This window comes from Hakea prostrata, chromosome 7 (genome assembly GCF_041222555.1).
Source record: "Hakea prostrata isolate BN-2017 chromosome 7, UWA_Hpros_2, whole genome shotgun sequence".
NCBI classification, from domain to species: domain Eukaryota; kingdom Viridiplantae; phylum Streptophyta; class Magnoliopsida; order Proteales; family Proteaceae; genus Hakea; species Hakea prostrata.
Genome location: NC_142606.1, coordinates 21,304,013 through 21,327,831, shown reverse-complemented (window position 1 = coordinate 21,327,831; position 23,819 = coordinate 21,304,013). Strand labels below are relative to the sequence as shown.

Here is a 23,819-nt window from a genome sequence, read left to right as displayed (position 1 = left end):
GTCCTACAGATAAGGACATATAGGACGACAAGAGCTGTTGTCTAATCACAACTGTATTAGCTTGGCCCTAGCGTTCTCCTTCCTCCTTTCCAATACAAATCTCTTTCTCGCCTTTTTAATTATCAATAATTAAAACCGAGTAGAGGCAAAAGGACAAACAAACCAGACACGCACGGAGATCTTAATGGGTCCAATGTATTAAAACCATATAAAGGGCAATAAAATCTCCTCCGCTCCTCTCGATTTTCACCACAGATCGTCAATATTAAATGACCAAAATACCCTCTCTCTATATATTGGATTATATCGTAATTTCGGGTATCAAACGTCGTCTCCATCGCATTGATTACGATGGTCAAAATTAAATAACACGAAAAAAATCAAATTCGAAATATTTTCTCGAAAATAACACCAACCCTCCTTCTCAGGGAATTCTCAGGGACTTCTTGGGGCTCCACAAAGAAATTTTATTTTCGAAATTCCAAAACACAACCCTCACTTTTTCTCTCACGCCTTAACACTCTTGCTTTTTCCCAAAAGCGCCCTACTCTTTTAGTTACCGAAACTACCCCCCTCATCGAATCACTTTCCAACGGTCACCTTCCCAGACCGGACCTACCTACCACCTATTTCTCTCTTTCTTGTGAAAGGATTGATTAGAAGGCTATGGCTATCACCTACTTCAGTTAAAAAGCCTCTGTACCTATCAAAAGACTTCAACCCTCCGATTGGAATCTCATTTCTTTGTTAGCCATGTAGTCAACGTGATTTGGAGGAAAGATGAAGGGTAATTTAGTCCCGGCAGAGGGAATAAAGGGCGTTAAATTTGAAATGGGGGACCCTCTGGCAGTTTGAAACTATTTCAGGATTTTTCCAACTCCCAAACAAACGTGTCAACAACTAGTTTTAAGTACAAATTTAAAAGAGAAAAAAACCCAGTTGAGACTTGTGAGTCTTGAGACTTTGAAAGCAGCGAAACATAGCTCAAGCCATCTTGGGTAGATCTTGAACTTGATCCCTCTCTTCTCACTTCTCAGGATTCACAGAGAGAGAGAGATGACAGGAATGGTGATGGTAACGAAGAGTCTTGGTTGCAGAGGAGAAGAAGGTGATGGGAAGAGAACACAAACAGCTGAGGAGCAGCAGCAACAACAAAACCAGCTCTCCCTCTTTGCGTTACTCATTTCTGCTCTGAGGAAATCTATGGTGTCTTGCAGAGTCGAACGCCATGAAGATTCTGTCTCCAACACCACCACCACCACCACCACCACCACCTTCCAGCAGATGGAGATTGGATGGCCTACCAATGTTCGTCACATCACCCATGTCACCTTCGACCGGTTCAATGGCTTCCTCGGCCTTCCCGTTGAATTTGAAGTTGAGATCCCTTGTCGAGTACCCAGCGCCAGGTTCATATCCCTCTCTAAAACTTCAAAATGTGAAAAAATAAAATAAAAATTGAAGCTTTTGAAGTCCTCGTTCCTCTCCCGTATTCTCTGTGGTTCTATCTCTTATGGGAAACACTTGAAGCCCAAAACTTTGTTTCGGGCTTCTCTTCTGCCGTCATTACCCAAAGGCTTCCCTTTTAGAAGCTCAAGGCTGATGAGAAGTAGGTTCCCTTAAAAACTTGGTTGGGTTATGCAAATTTTGGTGGTTGTAGCTGTAGCGAAATATGCTGGTTTTCAATTTTTCATAGCTGAGAAACTAGTGTGGATAAAGTTTTTAGCTCAGGTTGAAGATTTTGTGTTTATCACTGTCATATGCTCTAGTAAACAATGGCACAGTTTAAAACCCTCATGAGAGACAAATGGGTCAATTTTCCTTTCCAAATCTGCTAGCTTGACTTCATCTGTGGGCGTTCAGAAATCTAGGTTTCTATCTGTAAAAGCAGGAAAGATTCCAGGTTTTCCTACAAATTGTATTATTCAAGTTGTATACCTAATTTTCTTTCTTTTTCAGCTGGTTAAATGTGTTTTCACTGCACTACTGATTTGGGGTTACTGCACAAAAGCCAGTTCATTTTTCCCATTGCTTCACAAAGTTTAAGTGTTATATTATTTCCAGTATGAACTCCTTACACCGAGAGAAATTGACCAGCATTTTTCTCACTCTGAAATATGAATTTCTTGTGCAGTGCTAGCGTATTCGGTGTCTCTGCCGAATCGATGCAGTTGTCTTATGATTCCAAAGGGAATAGTGTGCCTACTATTCTCTTGCTGATGCAGGAAAGATTGTACACCCAAGCAGGCTTAAAGGTAAATCAGCATTTACATTTAGTAGTTAACATTATAAGGGTTATGTTCTCATTGGTTTATCTTCATGGAGCTTTAGGCAGAAGGGATATTCAGGATAAACCCAGAAAACAGCCAAGAGGAGCATGTTAGGGACCAGCTCAACAGGGGCATTGTACCCGATGACATAGATGTACACTGTTTGGCTGGCCTGATCAAGGCCTGGTTCAGAGAGCTTCCAGAGGGAGTTCTGGATGGTCTTTCTCCAGAAGAAGTTCTTCAGTGCAACACAGAAGAAGAGAGTGTGGAGCTGGTGAAGAAACTCATGCCAACTCAGGCTGCATTACTTAACTGGGCAGTTGGTCTTATGGCCGATGTTGTGGAGGAAGAGGAGTCCAACAAGATGAATGCAAGAAACATTGCAATGGTCTTTGCACCAAACATGACTCAGGTAATTAATTCAATGTCAAAATACTATAAGTAGCCTTTACACTAGACTGAACAATTTTTTCCTCCTTTTATCAGATGTCTGATCCATTAACAGCTCTTATGCATGCTGTTCAAGTTATGAACTTCCTCAAGACTTTGATCTTAAGGACACTAAGAGAGCGTGAGGAGATTGCAACAGGAACATATTCACCCTTCTCATCTCATTCTTCTGGCCAGCACAGTGATGGTGACTATGACAGCCAACAGGAGATTACGGATGCAAGCTGTGAATTGAGAGGACCAACCTCAGACTATGACGATCATGCCAATTACAGTCACAGTAGTGAAGACGAAGATGAAGATGAAGATGGATACAATTCATCAAATCAGATTGAGGAGTGTTTCTTGAGGCAATTGGATGGAAAAGAAGTTCCCATACATGATGGCCCTGAGGAAGCTGACGGAAACATGGGAATGGACCAATTCAGTCACGGTGGCCGTTCTGGCTTCAACACAGAGTCAGTTTTTTCATCATCAAACAGTAAATATGGGAGTTCAGGCTTGAGTACAAGCGATGTAGAGGACTCTGGGATTAGTGAGATATGTATGGGAGAGTTCAACAGTGCAAAATCAGAATGTCGTCAAGATATGCAAGACAGTGGGAGAGTTGTGGAAATGTTAGACAGGCAGATGGAATCATCTGCTATTTCCTTGCCAATTATTGTGTCTGGTGAATCTGGGTGATCGGGTAAAGTTTTACCAGGTTTCCATTTGCTCCTCAGCTATTGCTGTATTTGTAAATTATACACTTCATTAGTTAGGCTGCCATCAAACATTGATTCAGAGTGCTTTGTGGTGGATTTGCGTGGGGCAGACCTGCATTCAGTGCTGGGCTGATTTTGTGCTTGTTTCTGTATTCCTCAGTATGAAAGGATTTCTGTTTTAACCTTCTTCTTCATGTTTATTATCCATAGCAAAGATGTAATTTACAAACGGCTGAGAGTGGTCTGTCTGTGGTTCAGTTTTGGCTGAAAATCTCTGTTTGACTGCATAGAGTTTGTTCATGCTTCCTTGTTATGCTAAAAAAACATTTTTTGTTTCTTTCAAAATGTACATTACTGTCAACGACAATATCCAATACCTGAGTCAAGAGTTGACAGGAATGGAAATTTGGTAGGATCAGGCCTGGCTACCCCACAGTTGACTATGTACAGCACATAGTCATTCCTTCAATATTCAATATTGACAATGCAGGTCCCATACCTAGCTAGTCCTTTGTCAACACAAAAACTAATCCATATTCAAAATAGTCATTAAAGAACACTGTTATATGGAGGATCTTTGTTTCTATGAAGCTGGGAGAAAGTCTCTGTTATTCAAATTTCTCAAGGGAGATATATATACTCTTTTTTTTGGTAAGAGGGGAGATATATATACTCGTCAATAACCAACTCTCACCCTGCAATATCAAGCACAAGTATATCTACTCTCGGCAACTGGTTTTCTTTTTCCTACCAATAGTCTTTGCAAGTACAAGTTCCATTTTTGAAATGGTGAAACCTGGTCCTGTCACGGACCACTATTTCCCGGTTGCAGATCTTTGAAATCAACTTAGTAGCATTATGACAGTCAGTGCAGAATCTAAGATTCTTCACAATCCGCAGGGTAGATCCTGGTGCTGTGCTGACAAGGCCAAATCCAATGGCCAATTTTTCACTGTGATGACCAAGTGCTTGCTCTTTCTCTTCCTCCTCTACATCAAACAACACTACAGAAGTCTCCACAGAATAACCACCTCCACTCATCTTCATTCCCAGCTCCTCCAACTTTTTACAAATCACTGCATATTTAGGATGCGACTTGTCGCCAGATATAAACTCATGGATTGTGTTATCAACCTCAATTGAACTACAGCCGGGAGTCTTCTTGATCTTTTGGAGCTTCATTATCTTCCTAACTTTCTCAACATCCTCCCATCTTCCAACGGACGCATACAAATTTGACAGAAGCACATAGTCTCCACTACCCTGAGCTTCCATTTCTGAAACAACTTTCTCTGCCAATTTGACATTCTTGTGAAGTCTACAGCCTCCTAGCAAAGCCCTCCAAACTACCACATCTGGTTTGATTGGCATGTTTCTTATAACCTCTTCAGCTTCCATCAACAGACCAGAACGCCCAAGAAGATCCACCATACAAGCATAATGTTCCAATACTGGGGTAACTCCGTATTCTTTCATGGTTCTATAGAAGTGCTTTTTGCCTTCTTCTAGAAACCCGCCGTGAGTACAGGCCAAGAGCACTCCCACAAATGTAACCTCATCAGGTCTAAACCCATTATCCATCCTCATCACATTGAACCTATCCAGTGCTTGTTCGGCGCAACCATTCATGGCCAATCCATTGATAAGGGCATTCCCAGTACACAAATTTTTCTCCTTCAGACACTTGAAGACCTCCACAGCCAACTCCGGGACCCCACATTTGGAGTACATGTCAATAAGCGCAGAACCCAAGAATGGATCTAACCTAAACATACTCTTATTAATGAAAACATGGATCCATTTCCCTGTCTCCAGAGCTCCAAGGCTCCCACAAGCAGACAGCACGCTACAAAAAGTGGTAGAATTGGGTTTCACATTTTCTGTCAGCATCCGATGGAACAACTGCAATGCCTCAAATGGATCGTGGTTCTGCACATAACTTGAGATCATGGCATTCCAAGAGACAAGATCTCTCTCTGGCATCCGTTCAAAAATCTCCCGAGCTGCTGACACATCTCCATTACTAGAGAACCCAAATACCAAGGTGGTCCAAGTAATCACATTTGGCGACAGAACTTGTTTAAAGAGTCCAAACGCATCGCCCATGTTTCCTGATTCAGCGTAAGTATGAATCATGGAATTGAAAGACACGATGTCCCTCTGAGGCATCCCATCAAACAGGTTCCGCGCATCCTGAAGCCGATTGCACACACCATAGCAACATAAAATTGCATTCATGAGAGTCGTATGTGAAGTAAAGCCACGTTTTATAGTAATCAAATGGACATGGGTAGCGTGGAAAAAAGACCTGGACTTGGAAGAGGCCTTGAGAAGGAACTGTAACGTGTACTTGTTCCAGGGAAGATGGCGCATTTGGGTAGCGAAGAAGGCAAAAGCATCACTGGGCATAGATGAATTGGCATACGCCAAGAGCATGGAATTATAGAGGTAGAGGAGTGAATGAGAAAGCGAGTTGCGGAAGAGTAGTTGGACATGGATTTGCTTGAGTTGTTTGCTAGATATTGAGGGAGACTGCAAGAGATTGATGAGGCAATATCTCTGGATTCGAATTGAAGTTATCGAAATATTTTTGCGTTGCACAAGAAGAAGATGCATTTATCCGTTCATCATTCCTGTTCCATCTTCCTTTCTTTTTAAGTTCGTTCCTTCTTTTCCCCAGAAGAGGAGGATCAGAAATTTCGTTTATTTTAAGGTTTTCTCCCACTAGAGTGGCCTAAATACAGTTAGAAATGAACATATTGTCCACAATGGAGCAAAATAGGGAATCAATATCATCCTAGCCAGCTTACGCGGATCCATGGTCCGACATGTAGGTCCGTGTCGCGGTGTCTGAACATGGCGACACGGCGACTCGGGCGACATGTCGCCAGATGTCGACCGACTTTTGGCAGGGATTCAATATTTTATCGAACCCTTGTTTCGAAAGATATTTCAGGTCACATTGACCTGAAATTTGATGTACAGTCTAATTTGAAGCCAATAAACACATTGGAAGTGTTATTTTGACTTGAAACATCACCTAATCTAAAGTTTATAATTAGCACATGTCCGGTTATATGCAGACAAAACTGGAAGTTTGAAAAATTTATATAAACTAATGTAAATATGTAAACAGAACACAAATATATAGTAAATAGATGTACTAAAGTTTACAATTCATTATACAATTATGTTGAGTATGACTCATGCTTCACATATTGTTGTCGCTGATATATTGTAAATATTGTGTCGCTGGGGTGATACGGTGATATATCACCAACACAGTGTACCATGCGCGCACCTCAACTACATCCTCAGGAGAGCTTTAGATAATTAATATAAGCAAGGCTTTGCAGCTGGCCCCAAGGGGATTCGAACTCTGACCTCCTATGTACATACTATTTTTTAAAACCACGTGATGTGATTGTAAAATACCACGTGATGTGATTTTATACAATTCGTTTCAGTATCGATTTTACATGATGACATTTTTTTCTCAATTCGAGGTTTACTTGGACTAATCTATGCATTTCTTGACTAGATGAAATAAATTTAAGCTTAAATTCAAAAGAAATGAAATATTAGGCATAGTTAAAACATGTATATATTAGACTGTTAATGGGCCCAAGAGTAAGAGAAATTTTATTTTTATATTAGGCCTATCAAATGCATGTACAACCGAAATCAACGGCACCCATTTGCTCTAAACGAACAGATTAATTCATCCTTAAAGCTGTAGAAGCAAGAAATGGAATTTCTTGTAGAACCAGGACTCTTCAACCAACACTCACAGTAGAAATCGAAGTCCGTTTACCATCAGGAACAGGACTCACTCCACCGTGTTTACTATATAAGTCTCATAGCCTCCTCATCTATAGTAGTTTATCTTCTTCGCATTTTCTCTCTTTCTCTCTGTGTATTCTACGTTAGCTGCTAGCTCCATGGCTGCTGAAGTTCTCTGCTTTCAAGACTCTCATTCAAAACCTCGCTGGAATTCTAAATCTAATCATAAATGTAGTTCAATCAGATTCGATCGAAGGAAACGAGTATCGATGGGCTTTAAGGAAAAAGAAGAAGACAGAGAAAGTCTCTATCCTCTTTGTGAGATATCTACAGCGACATTGCGTGCAAGAAACATGAAAATGGGGGAATTCAAGATTCTGAAAAGAGGTGAGAAATTGAAGCCTTCGGAGACGGATGCGATGCAGAACCGATTGTCAAACATCAAGGCGACTGAGTGTTGTTTTTCGGGATCATATTTCACAACTTCTCCTCTTTCGAGTTGCCTCCCAATACCTAGTTTTATCATGAAGAAAGCTGTTGTGCTGTGATGAGTATCATTATTTATTACGGTCAGCTACTCCATCTCAAAGACTTCTTATCATCACAAACTTCAAATTAGATTTGTATCCATTTGTTCAAAGTAGGAGTCATTTCATGTTCAAATTAGACTTGTAAAGATTTGTTTAGACATTTGAATGTATTTTTGAATTTGTAACTTTTCTGGGAAAAGAAATAAAGTAATTTTGATTTGAGTACTATTGTTTTCAACGTTTGATGGGGGTACAATAGCACCAGAGATAAACGAAAAAATAATCCAACCAATTCAGTTATCGAACCCGTTCCGCTGGAAAAAAAAAAAGGAAGCCACTGGAATCAGATTATGTACGAAGCTGCATTGCAGCTGAAAATCCTTTCGTGGCTTTATTCTTTGAGTAATGAAATGGGAGATGGCAATGGAAATGTAAAAGAAACAAGTACATACAGAGTTTTAGACTCGTTTTAGCTTCACAAGCTCCGCACGTCCAATGCCCACCTTGCCCCAGGAGCAACAACCGTTTAAGTTCAGGAAGTGCTTCAACTGTACATAAAATTTTCCTTCTCTTTGCTGCTTTGTTTCTTTCTCATTTCTTCTCCTGTAGGTTATGTGTGTTGGATGCCTGAGATCTGTAAGCGAAAATGGAACAAAGAGGTCAAATCCAAAGAGAGGGGGCGGACTTAAATTCAGCCCTTACACTATGGCCATTACGTATGGTTTGAGATCTTTGATTGGTATTGATCGTTCTAGTAACTTTTAATGAATTGTTTAGAGGCATTAGGGAAAGTAGCTTTCTTGAATTGTCATACTGTATTGCATAAATCATCATTGCAGCAGAATTAGATTATTTAGGAGAACTGTAAATAATATCTTTTGGTTTTTGAACGACAAATGCATTCTTATCTATTTGTTTACTCATATTCTAATTTATGGTTATGAAACAAGCTTACTGGAAGCTGAGAAGGCAACCTTTTATTCACTTATGGTTGATTCAAGCAATGAAGGTTTATTGTAGATTTGCCGCATGAGATTAATTTTTTTGGAGGAAAAGTTTGAGCTCCTAAGCTGTAGGATGCCAAGGAAATCACGCTAGGCAGTGGTGGTTATCAAGGATTGGAATGCGAAGGAAAACCTGTTCGGTTCATATGTTTGGGTTAGCTTGTAAAACTAGTTGTAGATTCACTTAAGTGGATGATTTTGCATGTGGGTATTAAACGTTCAAGTTCCAACTATTCAAAGAATCTGGGTCACACGTTAATACGTAGACCCCTTTCTACCACGAATAAATCAACTAAGGGGGGGGCGCAAGGCCCTGGTGGTCTAAAAAAAGAAGGCAGTTTTTACCTGTTTCCGTTTCCGTCTAGGATGCACACGAGAATCTAACAATAAGACTAAGGGGAAGCAGTACCAAAAAACCTGCAAAGGGGGAAATGGTTAGAACAAAAAGAAGTAGTCTGAAACGTGAGTCCACAACTGCAACATAGGATGCATGAGTTTTACTCTACTAAATTAGTGAAGGAAAGAACAGTTAGTTTTAGTAGCATTGATATTTCAGGACACTTTGATAAATCTGATACCATACGAGACAAAATATTTGATTTCTCATTAAAAAATGAATATGTTATAATACATCAATATATAAAGATGCGATACACATACATGACAGTTTTTACCTGTTTCCATCTAGGATGTACACAGGAATTTAACAATAAGACTAAGAGGAAGCAGGACCAAAAAACCTGCAAAAGAGGGAAATGAGTACAACAAAAAGAAGTTGACTGAAACGTGAGTCCCCAACCATAGCATAGGATGAATGAGTTTACTCTACTAAATTAGTGAAGGAAATAACAGTTCAGTCGTAATAGCATTGATTTTTCAGGACACTTTGATAACTCTGATACCATATGAAACAAAATATATGATTTCTCATTAAAGAATGAATATGTTATAATACATCAAAGATGCGACACACATACATGACGGTTTTTAGTTGTTTCCATCTAGGATGTACACGGGAATTTAACAATAAGACTAAGGGGAAGCAAGACCAAAAAACCTGCATAGGGGGGAAAAGGATACAACAAGAAGAAGAAACTGAAATGTGAGTCCAGCTTCCACACCATAGAATGAATGAGTTTTACTCTACTAAATTAGTGAAGGAAATAACAGTTCAGTCGTAGTAGTATTGATATTTCAGGACACTTTGATAGCTCTGATACCATATGAGACAAAATATCTGATTTCTCATTAAATAATAAATATGTTATAATACATCAATATATAAAGATGCGACACACATACATGACAGTTTTTACCTGTTTCCATATAGGATGTACACGGGAATTTAACAATAAGACTAAGAAGAAGCATGACCAAAAAACCTGCAAAGGGGTACAACAAAAAGAAGTAACTGAAATGTGAGTCCAGCTTTCACACCATAGGATGAATGAATTTTACTCTACTAGATTAGTGAAGGAAATAACAGTTCAGTCTTATTAACATTGATATTTCAAGACACTTTGATAGCTCTGATACCATATGAGACAAAATATTTGATTTCTCATTAAAGAATGAATATGTTATAATACATTAATATATAAAGATGCACCACACACACGACAGTTCTTACATGTTTCTGTCTAAAATGCACACGGGAATTTAACAATAAGACTGAGGGGAAGTAGCACCAAAAATCCTACAAAGGAGGAAAGATGTACAACAAAAAGAAGTAACTGAAATGTGAGTCCAGCTTGCTTGACCCGGAGTCTCTGTTCTGGTTGTTAAGGTGACTAAAATTATAGCCAGTCACTCTAAAGACGTTGAGAGGCTTCACTTATCCACTTGACTTTCCATTCGCTCGCTAATGAAAGCCCTTACAGAAGCCCTTACGAATAGTCTAATTGATGAGTAGAGGTCGCTTTAACTTGCAGCCTCGCGCGTATTCCATTGCATCCTTCACTATTGTGGGCCAATAGTAGAGTAGCCCATTCTGCGTATTCGATCTTGCAGCTTCGGCACCGGTTGGTGTGAGGGTTTGCTTCCTTCCGCATGTGGTGAGAGGAAAGGCTAATTAAGGCCAGTCCAACCTATGTTTTGGGTCTCTAAGGAACCGTAACATAGGATGCATAAGTTTTCCTCTACTAGATTAGTGAAGGGAAAGAACAGTTTAGTCTTAGCAGCATTGATATTTCAAAAATGAATATGTTATAATACATCAATATATAAAGATGCCCACACACACATGGCTACATCTTAGTAGCCTTGATACATGTGACTACAGCTGTATTATTCCCAATACACACAACGAAGGTATCTAAATCGTTTCCCTCCATTAACATTATTCAATTAAGCTCTGCAACTATCCAGAACTCTGTGGTAATCCATTATTGACTTAGCCTTTGGAGGTGGCCACTCGACCGTGCAGTCGGACCACGTCTAACTTGATTTTGCAGGTCATTCTTCAAGAATATGAAGGCTTAACGATTTTTGGATGCATTAGTAACAAGAAGTTTCTATTGTGGATAGCTAACTAACATGCACCAGAACATAGTTTTATTGATTTTGTAATCGCAGGTGGTGATCGACCTATATGATTTACCAAATTGAAGCAAGAAAAACACAAGAAATTTGATGACGGAGTTCGGTTCAAATGAACCTACTCTCCGAGACTCAAGTATGAGTCCGATCTTCACTATGGGATTAAAAAAAACTTACAAGATCAGGGATGTAATCTGTATATAAGGATAATCAAAATAGGGAACAATACTTCCTCAAATCACCGTCGAGTCTTCCTCTCCTTACGTTGAGCACAATCCGATCACAACACCTTAGAAAACCTCCAAGAATGAAGAATGATGATGAAGAATCAGAGAAGAAGCATCGCCATTACCGAATCACCAGAGCTCTCGAATTTTCCCCAAATCAGAAACCTCAAATCGATTGCATAACTAATGAAATAAACCAAACCAACAATACATATACAAATCAAGTGAACCAGCCGGTTCAACTGAATTGGCTAACCCAAACTGGAAAAGACCAAATTACTCTTACAGATTTGATTAGGAAAAAGGGTTTCCTAGAAATGTTATGTCTCGGCTAATTTTAATAGCACTTGCTAAATCCGAAAGTGATAATAAATGGATGCTCATAGTGGGCAAAAGCAGATTATGCATGTAAACGAAAAATTATTGGGCCATTATAGGGTTGGTAGAGAAATAGGAAAACAATCACGGTTATTTTAGCCAAATAAAAATTATATGTAAATCGTGACTGATTAGAACATTTTGGAAGCAATATGAACTTGCAGATTGAAAGGCAAAAATGTCTTTAAGTTTCCTACTTCTATGTATTTTCCTCCCTCACCTAAGATTGTAAAATTGGGGAGAAACTAGTCAGTTTTTATGGTAGAAGTACTTGATTCAGACTCAAATATCTAAGTCATACTCTTATAGCATTAGCAATTTTCTTGAAAAATTTTTGTTTGATAAATTCTGAAAGGAGATTGGACGCCACTTGACTGAATTGATTTGTGAGTAAATTTTACCATACAAGTATACTGGTCAATCCCACTTTTATTTGATATAGTTATTAATCTTGTTCGTTCCATTTTGAGGATTGATTAATTTGACTTGCTTCGTCCGACGTCCTTTCAATGTTTTAGTGTTACTAGTAAAGACATACGTGCATATGCAGATTTTTGGTTTGCCAACCTCGGTTTAGCCACACCGCATGCGGGAGATTTTGAAAATGATAAATAATGGTTTCATTGATTACTTCATTAATTTTAATGAAAGAAAAGAAAATAGCAGTTAGTTAAACTTGCTTAATCTGTCAAGGCAAAGCCTTGGAAACCGGGGTTGGCAAACCAAAAATAAATAAACTTGCATAATCTATTTAACAAAATATTGGATTAAATTATTATATGTATCTTCTTTGATTAATTATTTATTATATCCAATATTATAATGGATGTCGTTCCAATTGATATGGTCAAATTGCAAATTTTTAATGGATCTGAGTTTAATGCCTGAAAAAAAAGAAAAAGAAAACACAATTTAGATTAAAGTTTCTAAATATGTTTTATATAGTACAAACCTCTTTTGAAGATATTATTGAGAATGCTGATGAAATACAATGGACAAGAGATGAATATTTCTGTAAGGATTACTTGTTAAATGTCCTGTTAAATAGACTTGCAGAGACCTACAACAAATATAAAAGTCCTAAGAAAATATGAGATAACTTAGATGCTCAAAATAGGAAGGAGGAAGAGTTGTCCAAAACTCATCTAGTGGACAAATTCATTGACATCAAATTTATTGAAAATAGAGAAATACTCCCTCAAGTTACAGATCTAAAAAACCTATGATTCAAACTAATTACAGGAAAAATACATATTTGTGATTAGTTTCTTGTTGGGACAATCATTTATAAGTTACCATCGACCTGATACTCATTTATAATTGGGATGTATAGTAAGAAGGTACAGGGGGACTGAATGATCTCAAACAATTCATACTAATCTAAGATGAGAATAGACTTAGAAACAACTTAGAGATTGTGAATAGACAAAAATTCGCTGTCAATATGGTCACTCATTTTAAACATAATTCTAAGAAAACCAAGCTACACAAAAGTGAACCTATGAAATCCCCCGGATTTCGACCCCTTTGACCCGTGGTTTAAAGACCGAGAACCCGGACCTCGAGTCGACGACATTTGTTGGCCATTCAAGTCGAGCCCGAAGAATTGGAAATGGAACCAATATTGGTGAATGACCCTTGTGATGACTCAACAACTCTCTTAGAGTTTAAGTGAAGAGAGAAGATTAATCACGATGGTGTAAAAATAATGATTTTGGAACGTCTGTATATCGAGGGTTGGAGAATTCAATTGATACGAATAAGGTATCAAATCGAAGATTGTCGAAAGACTTTTCCAACAAGCCAAAAATCACCGAATTCGAAGTTCGTTTGGTGGTCCAACCATGGATGGTAAGTTGGGCCGGTTGGATGAACCAACCTCCACCCCATTTTCTATTTAGGGGGGAAATAATGAAATTTCAGGTTTTTAAGCCCTATTTTATGTTTAACTCAACTGTAACCGTATTTCTTTATGCTAGAACGAGGTTGAAGTTGCGGGAAGAGAAGAAACCAAGGAGAAGAATGGTTCCCATCTTTCCGAAGGTGATTTGTGATTCGAATATTCGTGAAATCACTAGGAAATGTTAGTTTTCTTTAATCCTTCTCTTATACATGGTTTTGGGAGTAATTTCTCTTCTTTTCTTTTGAGGGATCTTGAAAGGGAAGCATATAAGGTTCATTGCTCATTCCTCAATCCTTGTTTTAATGTCCCTTTCTAGTTTAAGAATTATTTATGCAATCACTTGTTAAAGTTGACTCATTTTGACTCTCCGAGTTACCCATGGGTGATTTAGGAGAGCCAATCAGGGCCTTTTTGATATATGTTAAATTGGATCAAATTGAAGGTACCCGTAAGATCCTTTTGCTACCAATTAGCTTCTCCCAAAGTTTTGTTTCGTTTAGACTTCGAATTAGTGGCGAATTAGAGATCATTCATTTTAATGAGGTTGAAAACTATCATTTTTAAATTAGCGGTCAGGATTCTGTTTTTGTGGGAAGATTTTGGGATATCATTTGAAACCCAAATTGACTATAATTTGTGATAATTATTTCTCTTGCATAAATATGTTTATGTATCTTGTATCTTTAATCACCAGTTGTGGAAGTAAATTACTAATCTTTAGAGAAAGGAATCTAGTTGGAAGATAATGAATATACTTAACCTTATCTTGCATGTTTAATTATGTTAATTAATTTTTATCACTGATATCTTGACTAACTTTAGTATAATCTTGTGATTATATCTTATATTTTTCAATATCTTTGAATGGTGATATGAGAATGTATAAGATGGATGAGATTGAATGGATTGACTTTTTCTTGTTGAATCCTAAATTATTGATATGAAAATATATCGATGATGTTGAATTAAATTACTCTTTCTATTTTATGTTGCTTACTAGGGTTGTGGGTTCACCCATTACCCTAGTGACATTATGTGATTGCTTAGATTGTAATTGGAAATGAGGAATGCCTTTTGACGTTTCTGTCATTGGACACCATTGGATGTGGTATGGGACGCAGTCCTATGGTGCCCTTGGTGTTTTCCCTAGTTACTGATTGACATACCTAGGGCATGTCTAAAATGTTGGGTTAGGTAACCACTATCATCATAGAGAGGTAGGGTTGCATATAATAGATAAAGGCTCATGGGCGCTCAAGATCGGTTACCAACCCGTGAGAAAATGTGGAGAGCATCCTGTCCATTATATATGGATGACCACTAGGTTAAGGAATATGGTCCAACAGATGCCTCCCGTTGATGATTCCATTCAAAGGTGGGAATGTATTGAACCAACAGAGCACTAGGCATGATGGGAGATATCCAGACCATATGTAGTACGAGACCGTATAACTTTATATTGGGCCTAGGATTATCCTTGACACATGTCAAATCTTATACCAATGGTGATGTGAGAGAGTGGTGACCTAATCACCAACCATGGCTTGACAGGACTTTATCCAACAACCGCAGAGAACTTAACAGACGTGCTTGAGTGCCGTGAGGGAAGACTGACTAAGACTGCCCAAAGAAGACCGGTGTATGACTTAATACGTGTCTACCATAGAGACTTCATGATAGAGTTAGAAGTATAATATCATAATCATTCATACATCATATCATTGTCATTAATTATATTATCGATATTCATGTTATATGTGTGGTGTGGAATCTTGTGAATGAATGCATGATATGATGTTAAGTTAACCTCACTGAGTTCTGTTGAACTCGTTCTTTTTTATGTCTTTTTCTATTAGATTATATTGCAGATTATGAGGACTTCCAAATGGAGGATTCCAAATGGAGGATTCGTTGCCAACATATCTTCTTGAAGGAGTGACCGAATAAGAAGTGGACGTGCATGGAGTTTCATGCCAATGTTAGGACTGTTCTTTTGGGTTGGATTCCATTAGAGAACTAATCTAGTTTAGTTTTCTGCTGCGACGAAAATTACTCTCTTTATTTTTCAAAATTCTGATGTTATACCCTTTTGATTTGAAGTAATGGATGATTGTAATCTCCCGAGGTTCTGACACATCTCCATTACTAGAGAACCCAAATACCAAGGTGGTCCAAGTAATCACATTTGGCAACGGAACTTGTTTAAAGAGTCCAAATGCATCACCATGTTTCCTGAATCAACGTAAGTATGAATCATGGAATTGAAAGACACGATGTCCCTCTGAGGCATCCCATCAAACAGGTTCCGCGCATCCTGAAGCCGATTGCAGACACCATAGCAACATAAAATTGCATTTGTGAGAGTTGTATGTGAGGTAAAGCCACGTTCTATAGTAATCAAATGGACATGGGTAGCGTGGAAAAAAGACATGGACTTGGAAGAGGCCTTGAGAAGGAACTGTAACAGTACTTGTTCCAGGGAAGATGGCGCATTTGGGTAGCGAAGAAGGCAAAAGCATCACCGGGCATAGATGAATTGGCATACGCCAAGAGCATGGAATTATAGAGGTAGAGGAGTGAATGAGAAAGCGAGTTGCGGAAGAGTAGTTGGACATGGATTTGCTTGAGTTGTTTGCTACATATTGAGGGAGACTGCAAGAGATTGATGAGGCAATATCTATGGATTCGAATTGAAGTTATTGAAATATTTTTGCGTTGCACAAGAAGAAGATGCATTTATCCGTTCATCATTCCTGTTCCATCTTCCTTTCTTTTTAAGTTCGTTCCTTCTTTTCCCCAAAAGAGGAGGATCAGAAATTTTGTTTCTTTTGAGGTTTTTCCCCACTAGACTGACTAGAGTGGCCTAAGTACAGTTACAAATGAACATATTTTCCACAATGGAGTAAAATAGGGAATCAAGATCATCTTCATTTCGACAAGGAAATAGATTCCTTGTAAATGTGTGACATGTGTCTCAATAGCAAATCAATGGGTGAAATTCATTAATACAACCCCAAGGGGTGGCTCAGTAGGCAAAGCTCAACGTTTCCACATAGGAGGTTAGAATTTGAATCCCCTCAGGGCCAGGGGCGAAGCCCCGCCTGTATTAATTATATAAAAAGCGCCTTGGAATGGGATTGATATGCTATTCGATTTTAGTAAAAGAACCCAAATCGTGCCATACAGATTCCATACCTACTTTTGCATATTAATATCGTAATAATCTCTACACGAAATCAATTGGAGAAATGGTACTAGTATAATATGATATTTCAGATGAAAACGATACAAAATATATGATTATAATATAACATGGAAAAAAATCAGCATGGTAAATCAATACAACTTCGACCCATACGGATATTATGGTACTGATCCCGGATTCATAACTATTATTTATATGGTATATATTGTTTTTATTTTTTTTTAATTTTTTTAATTTATAATTTTATCCGATGTTCATCTGGGTCAGCTTACGCGCACTTTGACTACATCTTTAGGCGAGCTATAGGGCCTGTTTGGTTAGATGAATCCAGAGATTTGAAATCTCTGGATTCATAATGAGAGATTTCTATCTTTTTGGTCGTGTGAATCCTTAGATTCATGAAATCTAGAGATTCACCTTTTTACACTAAAAGCGTGAATCTGTAGATTCATGGGTATGAGGTGAAATCTCTAGATTTCACTCTACTGTAAAACAATTGAATATTTGAACCGTGACTCAATTGATATTTTTTCAGTATAAATCTATAGATTCCATTCCAAAGATTCAAGCTAACCAAACAGTTAATTTTATGAACCATGCCTCCATAAATTTGAAATCTATAGATTTTTCAAATTTTCAGACTCAAGTAACCAAACAGGCCCTTAGATAATTAATATAGGCGCGAGGCTTCGCCTTGACTCCAAGGATATTCAAACTCTGACCTCCCATATACATACTGTTTTCTAAAACGACATTATGTGATTTTATACAGTTCGTTTCAGTATCGATTTTATATGATGACATATTTGTCTCCTAGAGATTCGAGGTGTATTTGCACTAGATGAAATAAATTTAAGTTTAAATTCAAAAGAAATGAAATATTAGGCATATTTAAAACGTGTATATATTAGACTGTTAATGGGCCCAAGAGTAAGAGAAAATTATTTTTATATTCTCGTTGGGCTGAAATTTGATTAGTCGAGTAAAATACATGTAAAACCGAAATCAACGGCACCCATTTGCTCTAAACGAACAGATTAATTCATCCTTAAAAGCTGTAGAAGAAAGAAATGGAACTTCTTGTAGAATCAGGACTCTTCAACCAACACTTACAGTAGGAATCGAAGTCCGTTTACCATCAGGAACAGGACTCACTCCACCGTGTTTACTATATAAGTCTCATAGCCTCCTCATCTGTAGTAGTTTATCTTCTTCGCATTTTCTCTCTTTCTCTCTGTGGATTCTACGTTAGCTGCTAGCTCCATGGCTGCTGAAGTTCTTTGCTTTCAAGACTCTCATTCAAAACCTAGCTGGAATTCTAAATCTAATCATAAATGTAGTTCAATCAGATTCGATCGAAGGAAACGAGTATCGATGGGCTTTAAGGATAAAGAAGAAGACAGAGAAAGTCTCTATCCTCTTTGTGAGATATCTACAGCGACATTGCGTGCAAGAAACATGAAAATGGGGGAATTCAAGATTCTGAAAAGAGGTGAGAAATTGAAGCCTTCGGAGACGGATGCGATGCAGAACCGATTGTCAAACATCAAGGCGACTGAGTGTTGTTTTTCGGGATCATATTTCACAACTTCTCCTCTTTCGAGTTGCCTCCCAATACCTGGTTTTATCACGAAGAAAGCTGTTGTGCTGTGATGAGTATCATTGGATTTATTACTGTCAGCTACTCCATCTCAAAGACTTCTTATCATCACAAACTTCAAATTAGATTTGTATGCATTTGTTGAAAGTAGGAGTCATTTCATGTTCAAATTAGACTTGTAAAGATTTGTTTAGACATTTGAATGTATTTTTGAATTTGTAACTTTCTGGGAAAAGAAATAAAGTAATTTTGATTTGAGTTCTAATGTTTTCAACGTTTGATGGGGCTTACTGGTGACGGATTTCAACGATGCAACTTACAATGCCCTCCAGATCTTTTCTGGTCAATTTGATGATGAGCGTTTTCATGATACATAAATTTTTCCTTCTCTTTTCTTTCATTTTTCGCTGCTTTGTTTCTTTTTCATTTCTTCTTCGGTAAGGTATGTGTGTTGGATCCTTGATATTTGTAAGTGGAAATGGAACAAAGAGGTCAAATCCAAAGAGGGGGCGGAGTTAAATTCAGCGCTTACATTAGGCCATGGTGAGGTACTGAGAATTTAACCCTATTATAATGTGCAATCTATAAAAAAAATTATTTATTTTTATTTTTAGTTTATTTATTTATCTATTTTTATGGTAAGAGATGATCAGAATGCAGAAACACATGTAGATAAAGGATACCCGTGGTTGGTCCAAGTGATAAAGCAGCTTGGTCTGCTTAAGCGTTCCGGTATCGAAACCTTGTGGATGCAAAAAATCTCCGCTGGGAGACTCACCCACCACAGCTAGATGTGCGACCCAGGTCGAACACCAAATTACTAAGGGCAAAGCCTTGGAAATTGGGATTGGCAAAAACCAAAAAAAAAAAAGGATACTCATGGCTTTTGAATTTTAGGTCCATACACATTTTCCCAAGTCCAGATCCTCTCCACCTAGATTGTCATTTTACCCATCTTTCTATGCTCACCTGATGGTGGGACGTACACTACCCTACATGATACAGAGAGAACTATGAGTATAGGTTTCATAGGTCTCACTACCTCATATAAATATGAAAAGATAGGTAGGGCGGCAAAATGGGTGGAGAGAATCTCCACTAACATTTTTTTTTTTTGTAAGAGAAAATTTTCATTAAATAAAGGGGCAAACCGCCACCTAGACAACCTGATTACAAAGACCAAGGAGCCAAGGAGAGGAAATAGGCCAAACCGTCTTGTTTGTCAAAGACACGGCCATTCTAGCTAGGGAATGAGCAACTGAATTAGCTTCCTTAGAAATATACTTAACCACAAAATCCACCCGAAGAGAACAAATATATTGAATGTCTTCAATGAGGGGGCCCAATTCAAGAAGCGGGGATCTCCTGATTAATCATGCGAGCAAGAGACATATTGTCTATCTCAACAATTACCTCGCTAAAACCACCTTCCATCACAGCTACCAGACCTTCTAAGACACCAGTAGCTTCGCCCACCAAAACTGATTGAGATTGACATGGTACAGATAGAGCCAAAAGGGGGGCACCACTAGAATCACGAACAATGCATCCACAACCCCACGAGATTCGTTGGAAAGTCAAGAGAAATAACAGTTCAATTTCAGCTAACCAACAGGAGGGGAAGTCCAATAGTGACATCTCACTCTAATTGCAGAAGGCACAGGAGAGTTCTTGATTTGAACAGAAATAAACTCTGTGTGAGTCTTCAAATCTCCACTAACATTTCACTACACCTCTCGTGATTGGAGATGCAATGTTTCTGAGAAACGGTTGAACCACCGGGTATTAAATTATAATTATAAATATTGCATTAAAAGAATAAAAAATATATATTCATTCCAAATTGCGACACGGTCAAATGTCAAATAGATAGATAATATTTATGTTTTAATTATTGCATGATGACTAATTTGGATTCCTCACAACAATTTTTAATTTTATTAATTAATTATTAAAAGGTAGAAAAGAGAAAATTGACCACTGCGTGTCTTTTTTTCCTTAGAAAAACGACTATTACTTGATAACGTGGTTCTTGCACTTACGTGTAGTATTCCATTCTTTTTTGGGGGGATGAATTAGATGTAGTATTGCATTACGTTATGAGTTTTTTCTTGTTTTAGAATTTCTTTGCTTCTAATCTTAGATTTGTTTTTGCGGATCATGTAAAAGATCTATACTTTTTAGTGGAGAGGTCATGGGTTCGATTCTTGCGGACAACAGCTGTACTCTCACCTTAATCTGAGCCGTTGAATTCAACGGCTCAGATGTTGGATGGACGTATGGCTGTTTATTCAGCCGTTGGCTACAGTGCCATTGCTTGCACCCAAGCAAAGCTATGCGGACAAGCTCCCTCTAAGGATGTAATCAAAATGCTTACAAAAAAAAATGTAAAAGAGAACAAAATTTTAATAAAATATATGGTTTTGACAACAATGGCAGCAAAGTTCTCTCGAGACCAGACCAGACCATCCAATCCCTACCCTGCTCACAAAACTCTCCTCCTTTCTGAAAGGTTAAATTTTCAAATTATGGAGCATAGCATGATTTAAGAAATATTTTTAAAATAAACATATCATATGTCTATGTTATTATTATTATTATTATTTAACTTTTGACCCAAAAGAAGAAAGAAAAAAGAGCTAGTAATCCCACATCAGGAACTTTAGGATCCTAATGAACTTAAAATTCTAGTTAATTTCTTCTTTTTCTGTGCTATTCTTTATATTAATCACAGCTAAAGCTTTTGGAATAGATAAAATATTAGAATATTAAATTCACCGTGTTAATCAAACATTTACATGCAATATTCACATGAATTAATTCCACCTAAATGAGAGGCAACACAGAGGGAGATCAAGCGCCAACACTAATTCCACATTAATCAGCTCTAGGATCTTGAGTGACTAGCTTCTTGTATCATTGAAACTTCTCCACTTAATAGCTAGCAAAGCATTCATTTGCCTATCTATCTCAAGGAAACGTACTTATAGATTTAGAAACTCTAACTTCCTTTTTTTCTTTGGAAATATTACTAACAACAAGATTAAAAAATATGATTAATCTATGTGGAGCTTTTCCTTTTCCCCCATTTTTGCTCCCTACTGTTGATGTTGTTGCAGAGATGATTCAGGTAGAGAGAAAGAGAGAAGCTCACAGAAACATACTCCTTGAAGATATACAATTAATTAAAGAGCCCATGATGAAGACAATGCTCAGAAGCTAATGGATGGGATACTTGATTAAAAGCTTACCATTTCTACTCCTACCTGTTAGCTAGCTAGCCAAGCAAGTCTCCCAGAAGAGCTTGCTCTTCTCCATCTCATTCAGCACCAGTGTCTCTCCCTTATCATTGCCATCAACACTTGCCCTTCCCTGCTTCTCTTGCTGATGTTCCATTACCACCTCTTCTGAAGAACCATTATCTTGGTTGATACAGTAGTCTGGATCATCAAAACCATTCCAATCGCCATTACTAATTCCTTGATCTTGCTTGTAACCCATGAAATCATCCAAGCTACCACATGGGCCACTGCAACATGACTCGGCATCATCGTCATCGTCATCCACAGCTGAAAATGAATCATCAGAATTCAGTTCGGAATCTCCGGTAGCTTCGAAAAGGAAGAACGAAGATAAATCGATTCGATGCCTCCAGTCTGAATCCATTGCCGTACGTTACTGGATATTTGTTATTGTGGGTTTTTTTGTGGAGAAGATTGAAGATTGAAGATGAAGATGAGGAAGAAGAGAAATTCGAGTTAGCTTTTTAAGTGAATAAGGTAAGATTGAAGGCGACATTCTCCTTGCTTTTTAGCAAAAATGGAACTAATCCTTCTAGAAACACTTGATCAGAGAAAAAAAGAAAGGAAAACGTGATGAGAGGACCATTAAAACAAACCAGAAAATCTGGTGGACGGTCATGGAGCATGCCACCATGCCACGTTGTTTGATTCATCTTTTTTTGACTTCTTCTAAAAGAACAGTAATGGCTTCTACAATTTTTTTTGGATTTTGACACCTCAATCTTTTACAGCCCACCATATTGTACGTCTTGCACGACAATCTTGAATTTTTTTTTTATTTTTTCAAGGAGATTTTTCAAGTTTTTGGATCAAAAGAAAATCATGATTTTTCTGTTTTTTGGATTTTGATAGCCGACAGATGATCTTCTTTCGATCTAAAGACTATGAATATGAGGGACAGCCGTTGAATTTTACGTAAAGATTTTGTATAACATGACAAGGACTTCGTAAAACAATGGATTTTTTTTACTTTGGGTTTTTCTTTCCTTCTTCCAAGGGGCGCTGAAGGCATAGATGAAATATTTTTTTTTATTAAATTTTTTTTTAATTACACCAATCATGTAGAAGCTTCGATTACTAAGATAGTTTATATATACCTAAGGGTGTCAATTGCATTTCGAAACCGTTTAAGCGTATCGAACTACACCGTCTAAAACTGCAGCACAACTCAAAATTTGATACTGTACGTATTGAAACTGAATTTCTTTGGTACGGTTCCGGTTTCAGATATTCATATCGTCAGTACGTATCAAATTGGTACCGTACCAAATTAAGGAATGTAAATGTAATTTTACAATTAAAAAACTTTACTTTTACCCTATCCTTAATTCTCTGTTTTAGTTTTTTGTTTCGTCCTTCATTCATTTTCATAGATTTACTTGTTTTGCCTCTGTTAATATCATATTCTATCGATTGTTTGATCACAATTTCATTAGAATTTTAATGAATTAATAACAAAAGTGGCATAGGGTTTGTTTGTACTAAAATTGTACCACACTAGATACTTTATCTAAACCGTTTTCCCTCATCGATTTAATATCGAAGCCGTATAAATCTTTTTTGCAAATATCGATGCGGTACTGTACAGTTCTGGTTTTCGGTATTCAAAGTTGGTACTGTACCAAAACCGTACCGATTGACACCCTTATATATACCATCAAGAAGAATTGAATCCATAGCCTCTTTATACACTAAAAGATGTTGGTAAACCCTATTAATCCTTTTTTGTTTATCCATAAAAAGAATATTATCTTTGAAAGTAATTATTTCAAAAATCTTCATAAGGCATAAGACCATAACCACTAAAAAATATGAAGACTTCCTCTATAAACCATTATAATGTTGCTTGTTGGAATCATGGTTTTCAACCTACATTTCACTTTTCTCATATAATTTGCAAGTAGGCAGCCAAATGAGGAGACCTA

The 23,819-nt window shown here is 37.6% G+C and overlaps 1 protein-coding gene and 1 pseudogene across 1 annotated transcript; one reads left to right on the top strand and one right to left on the bottom strand.

The window, feature by feature from the left end:
- Positions 1-883: 883 nt before the first annotated feature.
- LOC149010495 (Rho GTPase activating protein with PAK-box/P21-Rho-binding domain-containing protein) lies at positions 884-3,729 on the top strand. Its single transcript, XM_089163232.1, has 4 exons — positions 884-1,409; positions 2,135-2,255; positions 2,332-2,682; positions 2,757-3,729. Exons 1-4 carry the CDS (start codon positions 1,057-1,059, stop codon positions 3,402-3,404), a joined length of 1,473 nt encoding a protein of 490 aa, XP_089019358.1. The 5' UTR covers positions 884-1,056; the 3' UTR covers positions 3,405-3,729.
- Positions 3,730-3,987: 258 nt separating this feature from the next.
- LOC149010494 (pentatricopeptide repeat-containing protein At5g66520 pseudogene) lies at positions 3,988-6,146 on the bottom strand (annotated as a pseudogene).
- Between the last annotated feature and the right edge of the window lie 17,673 nt (positions 6,147-23,819).

Coding starts and splice junctions, on each gene's coding strand:
- LOC149010495 (XM_089163232.1), top strand. CDS start 1,057: ATGACAGGAATGGTGATGGTAACGAAGAGTCTTGGTTGCAGAGGAGAA. Junction 1,410..2,134: donor TGTCGAGTACCCAGCGCCAG/GTTCATATCCCT, acceptor TTTCTTGTGCAG/TGCTAGCGTATTCGGTGTCT. Junction 2,256..2,331: donor ACACCCAAGCAGGCTTAAAG/GTAAATCAGCAT, acceptor ATGGAGCTTTAG/GCAGAAGGGATATTCAGGAT.